At 34.0% G+C, this 26,090-nt stretch overlaps 1 protein-coding gene across 1 annotated transcript in view; it reads right to left on the minus strand.

The window, feature by feature from the left end:
- MACROD2 (MACRO domain containing 2) overlaps positions 1-21,782 on the minus strand; it is a 1,662,610-nt gene extending 1,640,828 nt beyond the window's left edge. Inside the window, 2 exon segments of the mRNA XM_012728257.1 lie at positions 16,267-16,383; positions 21,658-21,782. Coding sequence (XP_012583711.1) covers positions 16,267-16,383; positions 21,658-21,703 — 163 coding nt within the window. The 5' untranslated portion in view covers positions 21,704-21,782.
- Between the last annotated feature and the right edge of the window lie 4,308 nt (positions 21,783-26,090).

The raw sequence follows: 26,090 nt of genomic DNA on the forward strand, positions 1-26,090 counted from the left end.
TAACTCAGAAGTCTCACCTCAAGTGAAATAACAGTAAGTACTTGAAAAAACTCAGTAAGTGGTGATCAGTCTTATAATGTTTTACAAGTTCACTACAATAAATTTTACATATGGCCAATGACTTCACTGAGGGAATTTTATATTACAGATGAAAATTATGCTCACTATCTACAGAGACTTTAGCATAAAGTAGTTGCACAAATACACTGATGTAAAAATCAGATCCTTTGCTTTCAAGGGAAAGCTACTGTATATATTGGGTTGTCAGAAAAGTCATGATGCATTTTTGCATGAAAATATAGAAAAAATTATAAACTATTAGAATAGTTAATAAAGTATTTATAACTATTACAAACTACATAATAAACTAGAATCTAAAATCAACAACCCAATATATACTACTCTCCTTTTAAGTAAGTGTTCCTTGAAGATGAGATTACTATCCTATTAATTAATATAGAAATAAATCTCATGAAAGTCAAGAACAAGGCCAGAAAGCCTGCTATGAGCATTATAACAACATTATAACTGGTGACTACAGCCAAAGCAAGAAAAAAAAAATCAGATATATAAATATTAAGAAACAATAAAAACATCATTAGCAAAAAGCCCTTTGCTATTTACCTAAAAATGCATTATTTAAAAGACCATGATTAGCAACAATAGTCCAAAATGGTATTCAAAAATCAAAACATCCCTATAAATAACCAACTAGAAAATTAAATTGAATAAAGATTCCATTTATAATTTTTCAAAATCTGTTAAATAAAACCAACAAAATTAACAAGATGAGAGTGAACAATAAATATCTCAGAATATAAAAATATAAAATTGTTGTAAAATATAGACCTACACATCATTAAAGAAAGATAACAGGGAAAACAAAAACACCTGGAATATACACAACTCATGAATTTCTTAATGTACAATAAAATTTGAGAATATGGAAACATGACATTTCTTAAATGACCAAGTGATATAAGGAAATAATTTGTTAAATGAACATGCAATCCACTAACAATATTTGATCCACAGTAAGTACTTAATAAATAATAGTGTTTGCAATGAGCATGTTAAAAAGATTCAAAGTAACCCATCACTTAAAAAAACAGCATAATCAGAGTGGCAAAAAAAAAAAACCAGTTGATAAAATCCAGAGTTAGTAATGGAACTCTGGCATACACTGACTGGGAAAACAATGATGGCTCAACATTTTTAAAATGCTAACTGAAATCATCTGTCAATTGAAAACCTTGAATCTTTTCACCTAAAAGTTCTATAACTAGGATAATTCTTATTATATAAAAACAGACAAGAATAAAAAGGTAAATATACAGGACATTTTTTAGAATGTTATACCAGCAAAACCAAAAATCATATAAGCAAAATGCCCACCAGGAAGTGAATGAATAAATAAAATTACAATACTTCCATATAATGATAAACTAAGTCTTTTTTATTTAAAGAATATTATAATAGAATAACATTCAAAGATAGAGAAGAAACAAGGATTTTTAGAGCATGATCTTGTATGTATCAAAGAAAAAAAGGGGGGGAGATCTAAATAAATACTTATATAAATACAAAAATGTTCTATGACCCACTAGAATAGTTAATGATAATTAGAGACTTTGTGAATGAGCCAGAGAGAGACGTTCCATCTTAGAATCTTCAGCATAGTTTGACTGTCCTTGTGCATGTTATTACATTTATTAATTTTTAAAGATATATTCATAAATAGGAACATTCAACTTTGCAAAGGTATCAACCTTTTCAAAACTTGAAATGATCTAAAAATAAAATATGAATGCACCTTTATAATTATTCAATGAATAAACTAGAATCTAAAATCAATCTAAAATATTTTATCAAAATAACAATGAAAATTTTGGGAATTTTCCCATATTAAAAACATATATAAAGTAACTACAGTAATTACAAGAGTTATACTAAGTATTGACAATAAGAACACAAATGTACCAATGAAAGAAGTGGATTACTGCATACATAGAAAATTTTACTATATATTTAAGATAGTAAGAAAACTAGACATCAATTAGGGGGAAAAAATCTAAGTTCACCTACCTCCTACTACACAAAAAGAAATTCCATACAGATAACAAACCAAAAGTAAAAACCATGCTTCTAAAGAAACTAAAGACATATATTCTTTTCATAGAGATTAAATAAGTCCTCATTTAGTAAAACCTAAAATGCAAGCAACATTTTTTGAAAATCAGCAGATGTAACTGAACTAAAAATTAATATAAACAGCAGCAATTTTTAAATGACAACAGCAATAATTATTATAAAAGGCTGCTTTCAGAGATCATTTATTAAGGACTAGACACTGTTGTGTGCTGTTTATAATTACTAACATATTTAATCTTCACAATAATCTCTTGATGTTTACCAACACTAACCTTGTATAAATCAAGGAAAAAATTGAGATATAGTGATTAAGCCACCTTCCAAAAGAAGTAGAAGAGCCAGTATTCAACTTAGTTATATGGTTCAAGTTCATATTCTTAACTATCACACTGTGCAACAAAGGAATTTAAATATTCTGCAACATTAACATAGATAAAATACAAAAACAGATAATCCAATTAAAAAATAGACAGAAATCAGGAACAGTTAATTTATAAAAGAAATCCAAACTACTAAAATTTTAGAGAAATACAGATAGCAATAGCAAAGTTACTAGTTTTCATCCATTTCAATGGAAAACATTTCCGGGATCAATGGCACTTTTTGTAGACAGAGTTATGAGAGAACAGGAATTCATATAATGCTGATGTGTACATAAACTATTTTAGTGACCTGGAAAATGATTTGACAGTTTCTCCCAAAATTTCAATTCCAAATGTATGTTACTTACAACCCTACAATTCGAGTTTTAGGAATCTATTTTCAGAAATTCTCATTGTTACATATTCATTGTAACCTTGCTTGCAATTGTTGGGGGGGGGGGGAATCTTGGTATCCATCAAGAATAAAATAACATATAGCACATAAATTTAAATAAATTATGGTAAAACATACCATTTAAGGGGAAGAAAAAACAAGGAAAAGTAAAAAAAAATTATGTAAGAAAAAAGATTGTTCCAAAGCACAATCTAAATATATGGTATTAGTTTTTACACACACAAAGACTACTAAGTATGAGAGCATGTACAAGAGAAAATCTGCAAAAGAGAAAGAGACAGAGGATAAAGGGTGGAGCCAGGTGCCAGGCTGGAAGGATAAACCACACAATTACTTAACTTCTCTGGCCTCAGTTCCCTATAAATATTCCTGACTTCCTAGGATTTTTAGATCTTCATAAAAATTCTCTAAGATGTGATAATGTTTAGAACAGGATCTGAGACACTGTTGCATTAAGAAAAATAAAGTAAAAAATGTATAAAGGTTTAAAAAAGATAATCACCTAATGTTAACAGTATTTATCAATTTGGAATTCATGTTTGGGAAAACAACTGTCATTTTAATTCTATTTTTTTGTATCTTTTGAGTGAATTACAAAGACCATGATTTAATCCATATCTCTGTTTTATAAAATACAAGAAAAAAGAAACACACACATATATAAGATGTATAGTAGTGACCAATATTTCTAGTAGTTTCTGACATCTTTGTATCATATCACACAATGCCTAAAATAACAATCTGATTTATCATGAGTTTTAATATTTCCTTTTTAAATACAGACAACACTTAAAGATGATAATGTCAATTTAGGCACACTTCAGATTCCAGAACATTTAAGCAATTTTTCACTGTCAAAGAAATAGTCCCATCCATATGTAGACTGAGTTATATTTACTGTTAAATAAAAAAGAAAAAAAATTACTTCATATGTCAGAAATAGTACCAGGGCCTTGGTGGCACAACAGATTAGTGCTACACTATGAGGCTATCTGCAGCCACTGCAGCACCAGTTTGATCCCTGACCAGGGAGGTAACCCCACTATATGACAGACCTCTCCTGACCAGCCCATTGCTCCCCTCACCAGTGTATTTCAGTGGATCTGCCCGTTCTGCTCCCCACTCTGTCTCTGATGAATCTTCTCATACCCCGTACCTCTGCCCTGTACCCCAGTTCTTGCATAAATAAATAAATTTTTAAAAAAATAGTACCAGAGAAATACAGAAAGTCTCTCTTATACAGAATTTGGAAAAACAGTGCAAGGCTAAGTTTAAAAAAAAATTATGTTTTTATACTATTGTTTCAATCACCATCAAAAGTTTATACTTACCCAAGTATACCATTCTACACACATAACTAAATATTCTTCAAAATGCATGTTTGGAGCCCTCCCTGGTGGTGCAGCAGGCTGGCGCTGCACTTTAAAGCTAATCCGTGGCTGCTTCAGTACCAGTTCGATCCATGGCCAGGTGACCCACATGGCACGGCAGACTTCTCCTGTCTCGCCCACTGTTCCCCTCAGTAGTGTGTTTAGTCAATCTACCTGTTTTGCTCCCCACTCTGTTTCTGGTGAAACCTCTCACTACCCCACCACCTTTGGCTGTACCCCATTTCTGTATGCGTAAATAAATCTTTAAAAGAAAAAAAAGTTATATATAGTCAAAAGTTATTCACTATGTCACCTTTTAGTAACTCTCAGAAAGGAGTGAGGGTCATTTTCATTAGTGCTTTTTATTTTTAATCTTAAGAAAGGGTTTTTACCAAGTAAATCCTGGGAAGCAAACAACTAGAATGTTCTTGTTTCTGCAGGTAAATCTAGTTTATAAAATATTGCACTGAAATTCACAAAGAAAAAAAGCACCATTCCTTGGATCCACCCATCCCAGGCCAATTAGTATTTTAAAGAATGCCTTAGTAAAGTGTGTTAAACCACTTAATTAGAATTTTTATAGTGATCTGTATCTAGTTTCCATTTTACAATGGGGGGGGGGTGGTCACTGGATTCCAGTCACTAAGAAATACATTAATAAATTATAGTCAGGTATCAGAAAATAAAGTATATCACAGTAAAGTTAAGACTCTCCATAATCAGAAAGACACAAAAAACACCATCTTGTTGAACTATCACCCTGTGAAATAAATGTTTTTACTAGGTTAGAAATTTTCATCCAGAACCTCTCTGAACACTTGCAATGACAAAAAAAAAAAAAAAAAAAAAAAAAACAAACAAAAAACCACTATCATAGCTCACTCAATTAAGAAGCAAATAATTTTACTCTCACAACTTTGACATAATGCTCCAAATAGCTGGCCCTTCTTACACCTCCCTTCATCTCCTTTTCCAAACTGAAGATTTTGATGAGCTAAAATGAAATTATTAATATAAATTCAAATAACCACATTATTTTCAATATATTAGGTATCATTTGGAAAAAAACAAAGTCCTAACATTGAAAGACAAAAACCTGAATTTCAAAACAAACTCATCATAATAAACATCTTCATTTCCAATTTTCTTTTATGTATACACACATTAGCAATTTTTATGCATACACATATACAATAGCATCTCTGAAAATAGCATGTGCCTTACAATTAAAAGCATTTACAACTGCCAGCTGGGAAATGTTCAGGACACAATCTTCACTGTATATTCACAATTTATCATTTGTGGTGATATAATTATCAACTACAACCTCTCAACAATTCAAGCAGCAATCCATTTATGACCTGAGAAAAGTTCCCAGTAATTGTTGAAACCTTTCAATCAACACCATTAATATCATCTAGTTAGATTAAAAAAAAAATGCTAATGTTATTTGCAGAATAGTTATCAGTTATTTAGAAGAAAATCCCAGGCAAAAGTAGAGTACATTTTTAAGTAGGAGCTACATCACCAACTCTCCCAAATTCACAAAAAGTTATTTAGTGGAAAAGACACCACCAAAAACTCTTAGTAAGAAAAAATCATTTAGAAGAGTTGAACTCTGCATGTAAATCATTTTAAGAATACTTAATCCAATTTCTTTCATTTAAAATTTCCTTCCAAGATATATGTTCAAAGCTGATATATAAGTATATAATTAAATCTAAACTAATTTTAATTTATATTTATTGAAAGAGATCGGAGTGATCAGAAAACACCCTAATAATTTAATTGGCATTCCTTTTTCCCCCTTTTTAATTAGAAAATAATGGTGTTTCTTACAGCTCATTCAATAGAACATGGTAAGTTGAAAAAAGGTCTGTACATGGTTACTATCAAAAAAATTACTAGCTATTCACCAAACCTAGATCCAAATTTCATATTCTTCAAGAATGTGAGTTGATTACATTTTCCGGTCACTTTGATTTAAGTATGGCCACTAGAGTGAGAGACATAGTCAAAGATGTGTGGATGAATGCCAGATCTATCACTTGTAGTTCATAAAACCTCTCATGTAATCCTTTCCTTTGCCCATTCTTTTCTGCTAATGTTTTTCAGGACAAACTTAGAACCAACACATTAAAGAGATATAACCTAACTTCTGTCTCTGACAGACTATGTGAAACAGAGTATTATTCACAAACACACACACACCCATACCCCCAATCCAACCACCACCACAATCATTCCTCCACTAATACCAATCACAAGCAATCACAGTGGACTGTTAAATAAACTAGAAATAAACTTCTTCATGCAAGTCACTGACTTTGAGGGTTAATGTGTTAATGTAGCCAAATTACCAGTGGCTTTCGCATTATTATATTATAATTAGATAATATTATATAATATTTTCACATTATTATTATAATTATTATAATTATAAATTTTAATCAGAATGATGAATCAAGAAGTACAAAGTTCTCACTTGCCTATAGAAAACAACATGTAAAAACTATCTGACCAACTTTGTTGAAATCCTGGAAGACAATTAAAGGTTTGTAAGAAACCAAGCAAACAATCAGGAATGGTATATCTTTAAAAGAAAAAGAGGGTTATGTAGCATTTTTACTTATCCTATCCCCTTTGAGAACATTAAATAGGTCTTGAAGCAGCTGCAATCTAGTATCTAGTTCTCTTCTACAAACTAGAAGGCACAGATAAAACTTTATTGATAAATTATTGTATATGTCTGTTTTACCTATCTAGGAGATACCTGGAGAACTAACACAAGATACAATAGACTATTTAAGTTCCAAAAAGTGAAGATGGGTTGAGAATCCCTGCGAGGTAAAAACAGTCGAAAGCTTTTGAGAAATAACACTCAAGATGATCCCTAGGTTCAGAAACATAGTCTAAGTAAGCCTGAGGAAGTGCTGAAGGAGTATCCCAGACCATGGTCCATTCTAACAAACAAAAACAACCTTAGAAGAAGCTCAGATGATTCAGGCTGACCAGACAATATATTTTAAACAACCACTTAAAAATTATTTACATGGTTTTGTTTTTACTACTTATTTCACTCTTGGTCCTTTTAGCTGCTTTCCAAAAGTATTTCAATAAAACATCAAGTTTTATTGTATACTACAGTGTTTACCACTAAGTACTGTGTAAGCTATCCTTGTATTTAAGTTTGTTTTTAAAATGTATGTATGACAGAAAAACCAAGTATCATTTATTTTTGACATATGTAAAGCTATCTTGGGTGGATGGATAGACAGACAGATGGATGGATGGACAGACAGATGTTATTCCCCTTATTACCAATCTGATGGGTATTAGCATTAAGTGTAAACTCATACTACCAAAAACAAAAAACCTAAAAGTCTTTACTACAACAAAATCACTAATAACAAGAGAAGTTGTAGAAAACTGTTTACTTTCATAAAGTTTAATGGAAAATTACCTTTTATGTTGCAGGTAGTTCTGAATTTTTGAAAATTAAATATATCCTAATTCACTTTCTAGCAAAAAGTCAGAAATATGAAATCCACAGATGTTACCCTGGAAATAGACCAAACTAAAACTCAGTATTTCCAAACCTCTAAAGATCCCTATATGTTCTGTCTTGGCCTGCACATTCTCAAGCACATGGACTTTGGCTCAATCATATTTATTACCTAAACTGTGTTACTTGTTTCATCAATAACCCTCAACTTGGTCCTATATCAAAGGTTTATATAAAACAGGTATTATATTTAAATCCTTGTTTAGAATGTTTACATAAAAATAAATACTCAGTAAATAAACATTTCAGGAAAAAAGATTTTATAAAAAACACATAATAATGGGGCCTCCCTGGTGGCGCAGTGGGTTAAAGCACAGCACTAAGAAGCTAAAGCCACTACCGCATGAGTTCAAATCCCGCCTGCCCTGGAGGAGATCCACATGGTGAGGTAGACCTCTCCTGACCTGCCAGCTGCTCCCCTCAGCAGTGTATTTCATCGATCTGCCTGTTCTGCTCCCCACTCTGTTTCTGGTGAATCTTCTCACCCTCCACATCTCTGACCTGTACCCCAGTTCCATATAAATAAATAAATAAAATCTTTAAAAAAAAGAAAAAAACACATAATAAAATCATAGTAAGAAAATGGAAAAAACTGGTTTTGGCTATCAACAGTCTAATTCATCCCAAAATGTGTCATTTTTTTAAAAAAGATTTATTTATTTATGCATACAGAACTAGGGTGCAGGCCAGAGAGAGGATTCACCAGAGACAGAGTTGAGATCAGAACAGGCTGACTAATGAAGTACACTGCTGAGGGGAGCAGTGGGTGGGTCAGGAAAGGTCTGCTGTGCCATGTAGGTCACCTCCTTGGCGGGCATCAAACTCATGCTAAAGTGGCTTTAGCTTCTTAGTGCTGTGCTTTAACCCACTATACCACCAGAGAGGACCCTCAAAATGTGTCATTTAGTGGGTCTACGAGACTAGTGAACTACACAGAACTTTTTGTTTTGTGGTCTCATCAACACCAAGCTATCTTTATGTATGTCAAAAATAAAGATACTTGTTTTTTCTATCAACATTATTTTTAAAACAAGTTTAAATACAAGTACAATTTACACAGCACTTAGTGGTAAACACTGGAATACACAAAAAATAATTTTGGAGACCAGCTAAAAGGACTAAGAGTGAAATAAAAGAGGAAAAACAAAATGTAGTAACTTCACATTCTTTCTTTTCCATTTTGGACACTAACCCTACCCCACAAAAGTTTGCCTCAACCAAACACTTCCACTATAATATCATGACACAAAATTTTTTAATACTTTCAAATTAGAGTAAATATCATTTATTCTCAAAATTCCTACAACTTATATAGCCTAATACTCCCAAAGAGAACCAAACTCTTTGCAGTCAAGTCCTTCTTTGAAGCAAACTAACTAACTGGGTAAAGAGTTTAAATGGGATATAATATTAAAATAACTTCATAAAGTTGTTTTACACAACAAGAATCATTAATGCCAAAGTAAATGCATTTAGAGTGCCAATACTTTAAATTTTTCCTATACTTTAAATTATTAAAATCTAAGTTTGTACATTTTCACTCATTTCAGTTCTATAGATATATAAGGTCACAAAAGTTGAAGTCATGACAATTAATTACTAAGTACTACAAATAACATAACACATGAATTCTCATTCTGTCTCAACTAGTTATTGATAAATATCTATATAATAGTTCAGTAAAGTATTTATCGCAACTTATTATTGGACTAGCTACACTACAAAACTTAATAAAAGTGACATGTCAATAAGTCTGAAGCATGTTTCTTACATTAAAAAACATTTTGATTTCTAAGGCCAGATTAGAGTGAATCTTTATAATACAATGAAGAAAAGATGAGTGGGAAATAATATACAAAAATATCATCAGACATATGATTTTTCATTTATTCAATTAATACAAAAATATTTTTAAATAGCTATTATGCATCAAGCACTGTGCCAGAGACCAAGCCCTATTTTCAAGACACTTACAACCCCAGAAAAGAGATAAATCCTGATCAGGTAATTATATGATTGAGAACATAAAAACAAATTTATATACATGATATGAAAAGGAACATAGTTATAATCCTTTTCACATACCATTTAATGTATACCAATAGAAGTACCTAATGAAGGAAACTGTTCCTGAGTAAGCACTCAAGGAAGACTTCAGAGAGACTAGAAAAATTTCAAGCTGAGGAACTGATAGATGATAAAAATTAAGAAGGCAAAGAGGAATGGCAAAAAAAAAATCCAGATAAAAGCCCAGGAGGATAAAGTACAGTAGATACCAAGAAAACAAACAAACAAACCAGCATGACTAGATGGCAGTAACCAAGAAAGGGAGCAGTATAACACGAAGTCAAAGAGGAGACAACAAGATCATACAGGAGTTCCAGATATTTTTGGATTTTTAGTGTTTAACCAATTCTTTCTTTCACTGTGAAAATTATCTATTTGTAAATGTAAGTTTTACTTGTGAAACATTTTTGCAGGTATTAGAAACTCACAAACAACTACTTGAAGATTAAGTCAGAGTAGTCTTATTTGAGGCAAATAATTTCTGTGTTGTTTTTCAAATGGTTGGGGAGGGACTCACCATCCCCTCAAAATATGTAAGAACTGCATATGAGTGATGGTGTTTTGCTCTGAGTAGCCTTGTGCTTCTAAGATTATTTTTACTTTTAAAGTATAGCATTCAAATCAAAGTTTATAATTTAAAAAGGAGTAAAAGTGTAAAGATTAAATAGGCTATTCTTTCCCAATTTTTGTGTCTTTAATGAAATCCATTCTGTTTTTATTATCACTTTCCTGACTGATCAGCCATTTTAAATTGTGGCCTATCTTCCAATTAATAATATCAAATATTTAATAAAATAGTGTAGTCGATATAGTTTAAAAATCTAGGGCAATGCCCACCTCATTACAGTTATAAAGATTAATGTAATTATTCCCACCATTATGGTTTCTCACCTCTCCATGTTATTTCATCATTCATAGAGATTAATAAAGATACTGCCATTCAAAAATAATTGCTGAGCTGGTAGCACAATGGAATAAAGCACAGTACTAAGAATCTAGCTACAACCACTGCAGCACAAAGTTCAATCCCTGGTCAGGGAGGAGACCCATATAGCACAGAAGATCTCTCCTGTCTCATCCACTGCTCTCCTCAGAAGTGTACTTCGCCAATCTGTCTATTCTACTCCCCACTCTGTCTCTAGTGAATGCTCTCACCGCCCCTGTACCTCTGACCTGTACCCTAGTTCTGTATGCATAAGTGAATAAAAATCTTTTTTAAAAAATGTCTATTGAAAATATATTAAGGAAAAACATTCTGGACTGGGATTAAAATATGATTAAATGTTCTTTCTTTGATGAGTTCTAAATATCATAGTCAAATTGAGACACATAACAAAATTCAACATAAGATCTCAAAGTGACTGAGAAATTCTGGAATTTGGACTTAACTTTTATTTATTTATTTAGTCATCATCTCTTATAGTAATAATTTGAATAGAAATTAGTTCAAAGCAAAATGAGAGCAAATAAGGTAGAAACATCTAGTCATTCTAACCTTTTTAATTCAAAAGAAATAAAAGATTATACATGTGTCTCTAGTGAACCCCACATCTCAAAATATTTCTATGAACCTCAAAAAAATGGACAGTTAGACTTCTAAAGACTTCACAGCTCACAGATATTTGCAGTTAAGAGTTTTCAAATGAATATATATAAACCATGTCAAATTTCAACATAAACATACATATAAGCTATGCAAGAGGAACATTTTAATTGGCCAGTTTTTAAAATTTGTCGTAGATGAATAAATTTTATTGTTTCCCCTAAATCATCTCCATCACTTGTTATTTTACTTTTCTTCCACTGCTGTTCCATATAAACATAAAATTACTAAAAAGTCAAAATTACAACTGTAGCTATTTACTCTGCTACAGGTTAAAAAGAAAAATTAGCTTAAGCATGGCAGTTTTGCCAGTGCTTTGTTCTATCCAAAGAAAGCAAAAAAAAAAAAAAAATTGCTTCTCTAAATGGCGTTCTTATAGAAACTTAGACTAAGAATAGTAAAGAACACATACCTGATTTAACCCTGAAAACTTAACGACCATCCCTACAAAGAAGCAATTCCACCTTTCTATTGTTGTCATTCATCCCTACCTTTATGTCTATCTTCTTCTTTCTATTATATCTTAGAACCACAGTTTAGTAACTATTTGTATCTGTTGAGAGGTACACTTTAAATTGCAAACACACACATACAGACATACACACACTTTCTCACACACACACCTCTTTGTAAACTGTTAACCAGGAAGCATTCCCATTTAGTGTATGTGTGTATCTGAGAGAGAAACACAGAAATTTAAAAGAAAGAAACCAAATAAAAACCAAAGTCAATCTAAGAAGATTCTTTACAGAAGTTCAACTAGTAAGTGAATAAGTAATGATAATATTGGAACAATGTTATTTTGCAAATCCCTAAAAGAAAAAATATCTACACAATCATCAAAGGTAGCTCAAACCATTAGGCAAAAGGTTGTTAGGGAACTTAACAATAGTAAATCAGACTGACAGACCCAAACCTAAAATCAGCCCTAACACCACAGAGATTTAACCAGTCACTATGTCTCTTGTGATAATATGCAAAAGAATGTACAGCAATCCATAAAACATAGTTTAAAAAAATGTAAACCTAAGTTCTAATCAAATCTCTGGATTTAACTACCAGCACATAAGAAACACAGGAGACAGCAGAACAGACTAAATGACACCACAAAGATGCAATCAGCAAATGCAAAATGTGAAAAATTCTGTAAGACAAATAATTTATTCATCAAATAAATTATAGGGGGGAAGGGGAAAAAAGGCAGAAGAAACGATAGATTAAGAGACCTAACAAACTTAAATCAGCATGTGAGCTTTTTTAGATCTGGACTCAACAAAATGAACTGCATGAAAAAGTAAAAACCCTTTGAGACAAAAGAAAATGTGATCTAAATATGTAATTAAAGAATTTGTAATCCTTTGTAGATAAAATAATATTACAATAAAACAATAAAAATGTGTTCCCATTTTTTATATATATAAACACAAATTTATTCACAGAGAAATCTAATGTGATTATAGGAATTACCCCAAAATAATTCAGGGGACAGTGCAGGGAGCCTGGGCGTAGAAATCAAATGGGTATAGAAATAAAATTGTTGAAACTTAGTGATGGGTGCATAATGTTCATTATACTACTCAATTTTTATACATAATTTTCAAATATTTATTTTCAAGTTTAATTTACAAAAAATTAAGAATTTTCCTTTGTAGACTATTAACCTCTATTCCATTTTTATTTAACACAGACATATATATATATATCACTCTCTAGCACTATTTCAGGTGCTAGAAATACTAATAAAGAAAAGACAAGCATTTTTTAGAAACCCTGAAACACAACAAGTAACAACTGTTACCTGAATTATTAACCCTGCACTGTTCCCTGAATTATTCCCTGAATCCAGGTTATCATATAATCCAGAGGAATCTTAATGGAGAGGAAACAGTAATTAGAAGCATATAATTGCAAATTGCAGAAATTTACTAATAACAGTTGACAAACTACTTTCTTAAACATGAATAGTAAGTAAATGTTTTGGGTTTTTTGTTTTTGTTTTTTTTTTTTTTTGGAGGGGGAGATATTGGGAAGGATCCTGATACTATTCTCTCATTCTTCCCTATTTTGATCCAGTTTTCCAATATTAGCAATTTTTCTACTACTAATAATAATGACAATAATTTAAAATTGGTATAGTATGATGACATACACTTTAAGAACTAATAAGTAATGTTAATTTCCTATAAACTAGAAACTATATGACAAAGAACCATAAAGATTCTCTTACTTAGTTTGAAAGCTCATATTTAAAAAAAATGAAAAAATGAATTGTAAACATCAATCAATACTACTTACATACAATACTACTTACATACATGTATACAATTGTAAGCAATGGTTTAAGCAGTTCAAAATAAAATATGGACATATAATGTTTTAACTGTCCTTAATCTTTTTAAATTTTTATTTGTAAAAGATCTTTGAACCTGTTAAAATAATGAAGTTTTCTTGACTACTATTTGAATATAAGTGAGCACAGGCAAGGTAGTAACACTGGAAAAAAAAAACATATTAAAGAGATACCATGTCAAGAGAAAACATAAAAAAATTATGTTAAGAATATCACTTCTAGAATGATCCATTCGCTTCATGATAAAAGGAGATGATAACTTCCTAGGTCACAATAGAGGAGTAGTAAATTAACATGAGATGGAAAGAGTAAAATACTGTTTTGTGTTTAAAAAAGTATGAAGAAAGAAACCAAACAACATAGAACAATTGTAAACCACCTTACAATCTGGGGAGATAGGAATAAATACACAGATTTTGTTAGGAATTAATAATGTAGCTGTTATTCAATATATCTTTTCCGATTTGGGTGACATATTTTGGTATGTGATATCTCTGTAAACATCCATCTCTAAATTCTCTAATAATCCAGTTCAACCCTATACTATTATTTGCTGAGTTTATAAAGGGAAGCAGCCAACAGAAGTGAGCAGAGAGAAGAGATAAGCAAACCCAATACTGGGCAATGCAGTTTGGGTGTCATAACACTGCTTTGTCAACTCGTAAAGGCAGCAGTAGCAATCTACCTCTACCTGAGGAAGCAAATTTGTTTTAAAAGTATACTCTGTTCTTAGAAACCTGACCATATAAAACAATGTCCAAAAATAAAAAGTCAAGTGAATTAAGCAAGCAAAGGCAAAGAGCATTATTAGCAAAAAAAAAAAAAAAAAAGGAGCTTAAAGCTTAAATACTCAAAGCCTGTTTCTTATGGCAAAACAAAAATAAAATCCTGAGTCTCAAAAGGCACATAGTCCTAGCACACATAATATCTTGAATTCGGGTGGCACAGGGCTAAGTCTCAGCACTATTACCTATCACAGGTATATTCTGAGTTTGATCGCCAACCAGGGAGCTGATCCACATATGGCACTGTAGACCCCTCCTGTCTTCCCCAGTGCTCCCCTCAGCAGTATATTTCAGTAAATTCACCTGTTCTGCTTCCTACTCTGGTGAGTCCTCAACCCCCGCACCTCCAACCTATACCCTCGGTCTTATATGTATAAATAAATAAAAATAAATCTTAAAAAAAAAAAACTGGAATTCTGTCCTTTTGGCCTCCCACTCTATATTCTTTTCATTATACAACACTATCTTCTCTTTCAATGTCTCAGTAGACAATTATTAAAACCATACATATTTAATAAAGACACTGGGCAAACCGCTCAGATGGTATGTGACAGTTTGTCCAATGACCACATTAGAACCTGTGGGAGTCACTAACCCACTTACCCAAGATTAGACAGAGTAAGATGCAAAAGTACCCACATCTTCCACTCCCAACCCCACCACCTTGTTGTCACAGAACAACACAATTCTAACTAAAGTGCAAATCCTCAGGTAAAAAATGTTTTCTTCATAGACACTACTTCTGAGCCCATACTATGTCCTCTATAGTTTCAACCTTTTATAGGGTTATCTATCTTTTTCAACTCTAAGTACTCTAAAAAGGATCCTGTTTCTTCTGAGCTTCATTATCTAGTCTACGTAACAAAAATGAATGCTAGAGATAAGCTTATCAAGCATCCATTAGGTCAACTGTGTAGTTTTAGAAATTTTTTAATTTAATAAAGCACCACTACTTTATTAACATTTTACAGTATAGGGTAGAAAATTTTTCCATATAACGTCTTAATAATTAAATATTTATCTACATCCTAATCTCATTCCGTAATCTTATCTCACTCTGCAATCTCATCAAATCATAAACACTTTGAAAGTAAATCTTTTCACATGAATGCTTTAAGTGTAAATATAATATCATACCATATAAAATGTATGCTCTAAAATTAAGTGAAATGTTGGGTTTTTCTGTAATCTTCCTAGGATTTCTATTTCAACTATATCCAGTCCTTAAAATAACATGGGAAAAAATCCAATATAAATGAACTTCATTGAAACAAACTTAAAGGGTCATATTAACAAAGAAGCAAACTCAGTGTATATCCTTTACGCCAAGAACTATTGTAGGATACTATTTTAAAAGGAACCTACAAGGAAAAAAGGACCATAATATGAAAGCGCTATCTTTTACAATACGAATTAAATTCCTGAGTTTAAAAAGAAATAGCTAAAATCAAAAAATGACAACCAACTATTTCAAGTACCAAAAAATGTAATACCATCTCTTTGTGAATGACATTAATCGTTTTCATCAACAATTGTGCTGTAGAAGTCATAAATAAGTGGGGATAGTATCTACCTGGAAAATGTTCTGAGAAACTTACCATCATTTTGGCTCTTGCCTTTCACCTCCTCCTTCCATGATAGGATGGTGTTCAGAGGAACATAGTCCCTTATGTATTCTTTGCGTCTCTCCTCTAAGGTCATCTTCAGTAAACGTTCTTGCAAAATAAAAGCAGAATCTCAATTTGTATTTAACTTTTAAGTTCAGGAATTGCCTTATAATTTAAATAGCAATAATCTTTAACTAAAGAATTGGTGTAGATTAAACTGCAAAATTCAAATCTAATAACTACATATTTGAATGTAGTTAAAGTTGTCTAATTAATTCCACATTAGGTGAAAAAGATCAAAAGAAGGAAGAGTATGATAGTATGAGAAATAAACTCTTTTACTCAGCATCTGCTCAGAGTCTACATTGTGCCTATATGTTTATGCAAGTACAAGCTGATACTTAACCATAAGGTTCACAAGACAAGAGGACATGCTAAGATACAAAATAATTTCTACGTAACTAAAATGCAAAATTGAAAAAGTTATAGTAAATGTTAAGAACACAAAATAAGCAACCACCATGATATTAATTTTACAATGCCATTAATAAAAGCTCACATTCAAGTCAATATTATCCTATGTATGTGATATAAACAATACCTTAAATATACATATTGACTAGGGCAATTGAAAATATATATTTTAATGAATTAATAATAGATGCTGTCATTTATAAAGACCTCACTGTGTACCAGGTATTTTATACACACATTCTTACTGAAATAATATTTCCAACAACTCAGCAAAACCGCTACTATCCCTATTTTGCAAAGTAAATAAAGCACATCAAAGTTCAGCAAGAGAGCTTTCCGTTAAAATCCTGTCAGATAGGCCTACAAAAGACTATTAGTCACTATATTATACGAACTTCTCCAGAAAAGCTACCCAAATCAGATGATGTGAATGCAGCCTTATGAGGGATAGATAAAATTTTGCATGAAGTGGTAAGAGGTAAGGATATTTCAGGTGAGTAGAATATCATAAATAAAGATAAGAAGACTTGCAACTATAAGATATGCTTTGAGGAGGGAAGTAGCTACAGAAATGAAAAGTAGCTGGAAACTTAAGCTACAAAGAAAATGTATACCAAGGTGTATATCATACATTTATAATAATATAAAATGGACCATTTATATTCAAAATTGATTAAATTGAGTATATCCCAGAAGGTATATAAACAATACAGTAGAATATTGGGGGATAATGTAAAAAATTCCATTTGTTTTTAATCTGTTGCAATCTAGATTAATTTAAGTCTAAAGAAATAAGTAAAATTTACTTATATTCAACTTATAAATTAACAGAGACATCCTCATTCACAAAATATTTCAGCTGTTAGGTATCACATACAACACCAAAAGTCTCCACAATGCAGAGACATTGACAGTACTCATACCCTTCAATTCTTTCAGCATTGTATAAGGTAACTTGGTTTAGGTTGATATGAATTAAAGATAGTATCCAACTTCAGATAATCTAATCATCACAAAAACATCACTTTAAAAGGCTTTACACACAAAGTGCAGAAAATATTAATGTAAGCACACGTGAATAAGAAATGGAAGCCAACATTTTTCTCTACTCCTAAACCTGGCTTTCGGGGGAAAAAAATTAATTATCTGTGAGATATTCAAATCACAATAATATGGTATTCAAGGCTCAATGCTGTATTAAATTTAAGATACCTACATGACATTCAAACTGAAATGATCACTCTAGAGACTCAGAATAAATGTTTAACCTACAGATTTCTAAAATTATAATCTAAACTTCTGCTCCTAAACAAAGTTCACAGGGGAGAACAGGGGGCCAAACCTCAAAAAAAAATTTAAAAGGGAACACAAAATGGTGAAAAATGAAATAAAACTTAAATACCATTAAGTGTACTAGGTAAATCAATGTCCCAGTCACTAATATGGGAACCAGCAAAGGAAAGAATTGTATTAAGTAGAAGAGAAAAAAATAAATATTGTCAATAGCTATAGGAAGGTCACAAGGGACAAATCACCAGCAGCACTGAAAATGAACAAGTGATTAACAGGACTGCCTAGGTTTTAATCCCAAAGCATGTAAATTTATATGATTTTAGGTTACATAGGTTACATTCAATTCCTTTTTAAGGTAAATTAGTAGTTAGTCCCAATTTACAGATGAGGCTACTAAGAAAGGGAGGTTGGATAATGTAAGGTTCCATAGCTAATAATGGGTACAACTACTATGCAAACCCAGGAAAATGGGGTTCAAAGATGTGTTATTATAAATCACCTCATTAAGTATAGTTCTGGTAATGAGAAACCCCATGAAAGGTACTTAGAATAGTGTACAAATTGAACTGATATAGTAACTATTCACACATTAGTACAATTACCAGTGTTATCATTTGAAACTAGGATTTAGTTTCTCTAGAGTACCACTGAGATCCAGGAGACTATGAGTGACTAAAAAAAAACAAAAGTGAAAAACAGCAACACCAAGAGGAAAACCTGGAAGGAAGGCTATTTTAGGGTAGAAAGGCTTGAGTATTGTTACAAGTTAAGGAGAGGTACAGGCTGAAGACTCTGACAAATCAAACATATCCCAAAGAGAATAATAACCTAAGATCTCAAAGACTCAGGAAATGAGATAAAGAACACCAGCAGAGGGATTAATCTTAGAAACAAAAAAGTGCTTCTTCCAATGGCAGAAAACATATAAACAAATAAAATCATGGAGGAAGACACTAGGGTTGTTCATGCTACATAACATGTATTTTCTCCAGAAATTACAATGGTAATGTCATCTGTTTAGTTTAGGAGGATGGGATCTTGGGACAGGAGCTTGAAGGAAAGTAAATCTGGAATAATCACACAGTGGAAAAGGAATTAGCACTACCAAAGCACTACTTAAAAAGCTCAAATCACCAATAGAGGCATATTAGTTATCACCCGTCACCCACTGAAAAATGTTATGAAGAATAGCCTTTTGTTTTTATATATATCAGAAGGTACATAAAGGTGAGTAATCTGGCTTTGGCATTTCATTTATTTAAAAGTTTTTTGAGGACATGAAAACAAAAACAAGATCTTTAGGACAATAACATAATGAGATCATTTAAGTTTTCATACTTGAAAAACACACATTTAGTGGTTTTGAAATAGAACTCACAATAGGTCATTAAGTTTATTTAAAGTAAGTGGACTTGGGAACTCTGAAGTCTTTTGTTCTTTTGCATTTATTTTGCAATTAACAGTTGCAAAAATACAGTACCATCCTCTCCACTGGGATGAAAACAAAAAGGTCAACATCTCATCAGCTTTTTTTTTTCTAGTCAGCTTGTTAATACTAACTACTCACTACTCAGCTGGAACTCCTTAGCTCTTTCTTAATGGCATATTTTTAAATATTCCAAAAATAGACACCCAGATAAAACAATGAGACATACATTAAAAGTATTCAAGCCACAATAACTTTTCTCTAAATATTAAACTAGGTTGGACAAAAGAAAATTACTTTGTTAAATGTATTTTAAATGTACTTTCTTGAAATGTGCAATGCTTCTTTACTTAGAAAACATTAATTTGGTTATATATTTTCCCATGAGATACAAAAATAAATCAAGACATTAAAGTCTCCAATGCCTGCTTATGTGTGTAACTGTAAATGTTAAAGGAAGGAACCACTATTACACTGTTACTTTAGCAACATTGTCTATTGTGGTAGAAAGTGGTTAGGTAATTTATAATGCCATCAGTAATTTACCTACTGAAAACCTATCTCCATGTCTTCTACTATTTTGTCTTCATTATTATCAGTAACACCAATCTAAACATTCCAAGGCCTTCAAAAATGGATATAAATGGCATTTCAAAGCTTACAAGGCAAATCTTTGTTCAAAGTGTAGTGGAAGGAAAGAAACTCCTACTGCAAAAACAAAATTATTTTACATTACTTAATACAGATTATTACTCTCAACAGCATTTGTTTTATGACACCCAAATATTTAGTTTTCTTATATATGCCAATAGTTATTAAAACATAACGATGACATGCAACCTAATCTTGCTTTGGTTAAAACCATTTTAATTGGGTTGTTGGGTTATGTTATTAAAATTTTCCCAGTAAATCTGAAAAAGAAAATTCCTCCTCATACATTGTTTGAAATAAGCCCTTTATAAGGGATTCTTTATCCACATTCATTTACCTTCCTCAATCCACTGTTTGAATTTCATGTTTATAAAATCCTGGGTTATAAAATCCAAGGAAATTAAAATCTACAGATTTTTAAGAATTATTTTCAAGGAAATGAAAATCTACAGATTTTTAAGAGCTATTATCAAGGATATCAACTTCCAACCTAGTCACTCCCTTATTCTTGCATGAAAGTGATGGGATATTTCAAGATTTGAACTACCCTTATTCCACCTCACCCTTTATACACAGGGTTTGGTACATCTCAGCAGTAGCAGCACAAGTACTTTCTGCTACATTTTGTATATAAGTTTCAAATGATGTGAAAGAAATACTACAGACTCGAGTTTTACATTAGAATATTCTCTAATAAGGATGAGCGCGCTCGCGAAACGGGTGGAGCGCACACTTGTGTCAGTGCCAGCGATTCCAACTGATTTGAATAAACCTAGATATGCACAAAATTCAGGGATGGGTTCATTCAAGAGTGACATCAGTTTCACGACCTACTCCGAGCAACTTCAGACTAGGAATGAGGACGGAATATAGGGAAACACCCAGCAGCGTGAAAAGCCCATCAGACTCCTGGAGGCACTTATCCTCCAGGACAAGAAGCTCGCCTCAGGTTCCCGGAGAGTTCCAGGTTTCAGAACACACACTGCGCCGCAGGAGGGGACTAGGTTTGGAGAGGTAGTCACCACCCAAAGTGGGGCCACCTGGCCGCTGCTGGGTGCGGGGGACGCCTGAGTGAGGGTCTGCGAGGCGCGGAGGCGCCGCTGCAGCCGCAGCCCAGGTACCAGCCGGCGGCACGTGTGCGGGGACACAGCAGCCAGGCGTGCGAAAGTGCCGGCTGATGTCCTGAGACCGCGTGGGAAACCAGAGCAAGTTGTGCGGCGACCGGGAGCTGCCGCGCCGGGGTCCGAAGCCACCCAGAGGCGAAAGCAGCCCGCCGGGTGAGGTGACCTGGCGAGGTGCCGACAGAGGGGTGTGCGCCCACACGTGCGCGAGCGGCAGGTGCCCGGGGGCGGCGCGTGCCCGGGTGTGCGCGAGCGTGTGCGCGTGTGTACACACGGCCACGAGAAGGAGGCGGCACCGGCCGGCCGGGCGGGCGCGAGGCGGGAGCTCGGGCGGAGGGCGCCGCGGCACAGACGGCCCTGACCCCCGCCCCCACCCCACCCCCACCCTGTCCCCCCAGGACTCGGCGGGCCGGTTACCTTTCTCCTCTCTCCACACCTTTTTCTTCTTGTTGCTGGGGTACATGTTGCCGTGGGGGTGGCTGGCTTTAAGCTGCAAGTTCCCCAGGCTCACGGGCAAACAGGGTGTGTGTGGAGTGGGAGGGTGGGAGGGGGCACTCGGGAAGGAAAAAGTGAGAGAGGCTCCGCGTCCCGCGCCGCTTGCTGTTCGCCAGTCGCCGCCCTCCTCCCTCAGCCCGCTCTCGGTTTCGGCTCCCACCCGCCTCAGCCCCGCAGCGGCCGCCACAGCAGCACCTCTGAGCCTGTCAACTAGGTCACGCCTCGCGCTAACCTAACACCCGCGCAGACCCCGCCTCCCAGCCGAAAGCCAGCGCCGACTCCCATTGGCTGCACCGCCCGCCGCTCTCCGCTTTCCAGTCACTGGGCTCCGGGACTTCGACTCCAGGGCGCAGGCGCAGGCGCAGGCTCGGGCCCGACGCCGAGGACGTTGGGGATCGGGAGGGGGAGGAGCCAAACCTCGGAGGGGCAGGGGATAACCTCGCGACGGGGGCGGGGCAGGGAATAGACGCTAGGAGGGGAGGGAGGTGACTGCTACTCCTAAAGTTGCTTTCTAGGTGGCTGTGAGGGCGTGGCCTATAGGGCCAGGTGTGGTACTGGGGTCCAGAGGATGAAATACGAATTTTTCTTATTCACTATGAATTTTACCAGGTAATCTGAAGCTTTATTTTTGGTAAGCAAATACAACCTAAAGAAGCCGCAGGCATGGGACATGGTTCCAGACCATGTAACTGCGGTCCTCAACCATATTGTAAAAATTACAAATTTCCCTAGAATTCAGTGAAATTTAGAAGAACAAAGATTATAAAGAACTGGAGTACTCAGACGTTTTAAAAATCTGGAAATATTTGGTCACCAGCATGTGATGGAAACAAAATATATACGTGGTGGAAACAAAATATATATGTGGTGGAAATAAAAGTCTTACATAAAAAGCAAATTGAAAATGAGTGTTAACAGTGCCAAGTCATCTTATCTATCATTTTATTCCTCCCCCAATAATTTTAAGTGCAGGTCCTGGTCCAAAGAATTGTTTGATTCTTAATTTGTCGGTGTTCCAGTTGCTCCATGAGACTAGGATGATCTAGGATTTAGAGAAAGTTTGGTAACCTTCACAAATTTATTGTGTTTTTAAATAGAGGATTCATACGGCTGATTTGATTAGTATAGTAAATCCATGTTTGACAGTTGGAATGCTATGTGATATTTTTTTACTTAAGCCAGATAAGAACAAATAATTATTTTGAACACACTTTTTAAGTAATAAAAACAAAATAGAAGGAAAGACCTATTAAAAACTGTAAAGCATGAAATGTTTTTGAAAGACAAACATTGAAAGCTGACTATAGATCTGAGGCATCCAGGAGAGGTGAGAGAGGAAGAGCACAAGGGACTATGGTGATGGACAATGGGTGCTCTGGTGGTGGGAAAACTATAGTGAAGGGAGAAATCATATATTGTCAAAAATTAAACTTAAAGAAATCCTTTTGAGTAACAGGATGCTTTCAGTGTCTCTTTTTCATTTAAAGTTTATTTGACTGAAAGAAGTAGGGAAGACTTCAAGAAGGAAGTGACATTTAAGCTAGTAATTTTTTAAAAAAATCTCATGGTGTTATGGATCCTGGAAATAAAAGGAAGACTCTTATTCAAGACACATTACCAAAAAAGAATTTAAAAAAAAAAAAACAGTGGTTAAGGAGAAGATTTTGGGATGAGAATGAGGAAGGAAGAAATGATAAGAGGTTCATGGAATAGTTTAGGAAAGTAGCAATATTATTAATAAAATATTAGGCAATAGAAGAACACTTGCAGATTTTGTGGAAAAGATATCGAGCTCTTTAAAATGCTAAATATAAAATGCCTCACCTTGCCTTCTGTTACAACAGGGCAACTGTTTCTTCTGCAACCTAGTAATAACCCTGTGCTTTATTAGGAACCCTACACTGCTATTCCTTCTCTTGGATCAACTCAGAGAAGTAGAACCATTTATCAGCTTTCACACTTTCTCAAGTCTTTCCCTGTTATAAAAGAAAAATTAAAACAAACAAGAAAAACCACTTTAGTTCCATAGCCTCTCCCCCCTGCTGCTACTTCTTTTTAAAAGGTTGTTAATACCTGCTGTATCAATTTCCTTACACCCAGCCTCTGCCCTTCTCTCCCCTCTAATCTGGGTTCTAGCTCATCAGTCACTGCAATAGTTCTTAGTAAGGTGATCAATGACCTTTGTGTGCAATTTCATGGACATGCACCAGTCTTTCTCATAAAAGATCTCTCAGAAGTATTTAACACTTTTAACCTCTCATTTCTCCTTGCAGGATTTTTTCCATTTATTTCCTAACCATTTTGACTTTCTTTCTGACTAGCCATTCCTTTTCAGGCTCCTTTGCTAGCCCATGTTCCTTTTCAGCCATTACATCTTATTAGAGTTTTTTTTTTTAAGATTCAGATCTAGCTCCCCTGTCTCTTTAGTTTTTCTTTGAATCACTTACCCTATATTAATAACTTCAGTTGTGATACTAATAATAGCCAGGGGAAGTTGTGTACCCACAGAGAACATTGGCATTATTAGTTGTCACAACACGGGGAAATGCTACTGGCATGGGTATATGCCAAGAATATTACAAAACATCCTACAAAGTACAGAATAACCTCCAAAATAAAGAATTAATCTGGCCCAAAATGTCAATATTGTTGAAGACAGGAAACCTTGACTCGAATGATTCCCAATTTTCTTATCTATAGAAAAAAATTCTTCTTAACTTTAAAACTATACATAATACCTTATACTGAATCTCAGCTTCAAGATGTGGTCTTATGTACTGGTTGAAGGCTATCAAAAGCCTGATCCCCTGGACTCAAATCCTAAGTTTACCATTGCTAACTAATGACAACTGGCAAATTACTCAAATTCTTGCCTTGTTTGTTTTTTAATCTATTATTATATAGGAAAGGATAACATAGTATTTGTTAGATTGATATTAGGACTAAAGTTAAAAAATATAAAGGTCGTCAAGTAGTTACTAGCATATAGTAAGTATGGTAAAGGTGCTCACTAATACAGTTTTTTCTCTCTTGGAAATATAGGAAGACTAGATTTCCCAGCTTTCCTTTGAAGTTAGTTGGACATGTGACTTTTAAAATATCTCTCAGAAGCATTTAACAATTTTAACCTCTCGTTTCTCCTTGCAGGATTCTTTTCCATTTATTTCCTAACCATTTTGACTTTCTTTCTGTCTGGCTGTTCCTTTTCAGGCTCCTTTGCTAGCCCATCTTCCTTTTCAGCTATTACATACACCCTGAGAGAATTATAGGACAAAAATGATTTATGTGTCTTGCAGGCCTGACCACCAAACCCCCTGTGCATTCATCCTTATTTTGCTTGATACAGTAATCTCTGAGTAGTACCTCAAGAAGGAAAGAGCTTGAATTTCTGAGTCTGCATGAGAAAGTATTTCAGGTATCTAAGGAGTATCACAGAAGGCTGGCTATGTTTAGCTTTGGCATTTAGAGGGTATTTGTCTCAGTATTTAGTATTAATTATTCTGATTATACTATTATAATTCAGAACTGTAATGTCTCAAAACTACTTGAAATGTTCCATATACAATATACTGATCTAATAATCTTTCCCTTACACTTAGACCTACTTCCAATGCTGTCTCTTGATGAGTTCATTACCTTTCAGTTGAATAAACTAGGAAACTAAGCCACCAAACTGGTACTTCTTAAAACTTCACTCTCGTTTTAAATTAATTGCTGTATCTTCTCAATTTTTATCTCTTACATAAACTTAAATTTCTCACCTTCCCAGTAGCACTTTATTATGCGCAGTCCGAGTTTAACTGTCTCCCAAATCTTTCCATTCTCTACCCTGTATCTAGACTGATACTGTCAAATATTATAGTGTCATCTCACTCACTGTAAAACATTCAAGGGTGGTCTTTGCTATAGAACTGTGTTCCCCAAAATCATATTGAAGCCCTAGCCCAGAGTATGATTATATCTGGATTTAGGATCTTTAAGAAGGTGGGGCAAATAATCCAGTAGCCTGCAGCCTAATTAAAGGAAACGATAGCTCTATTTTTACCTGTCTATATCTTTGCCTCTACCTCTATCTCTATCTCTCTTCCCAATTCCCGTGCCTCCGTGTGAAGATATAACAAGAAGTTAATGGTCTGTAAGCAAGGAAGAGCCTTCAACATAACTAGCCTGTGCTGGCACAAGAAAAAGAAGTTGTATTCAAAAATGTAGAAAATAATTGCAATTTCATTTTCAGTAAAGCCAATGATATTTTTTCAAGATGTTTGTAGTCAGAAATGTCACATTTCTTAGTTGTCGTTTCTTTTCACCAAGAACTTCAAAATGAAACTTTTCTAACTTCTGTACGTTTAAAATAT

This window comes from Condylura cristata, unplaced genomic scaffold, assembly GCF_000260355.1.
Source record: "Condylura cristata isolate star-nosed mole 26May11 unplaced genomic scaffold, ConCri1.0 scaffold00022, whole genome shotgun sequence".
Classification (NCBI taxonomy): Eukaryota; Metazoa; Chordata; class Mammalia; order Eulipotyphla; family Talpidae; genus Condylura; species Condylura cristata.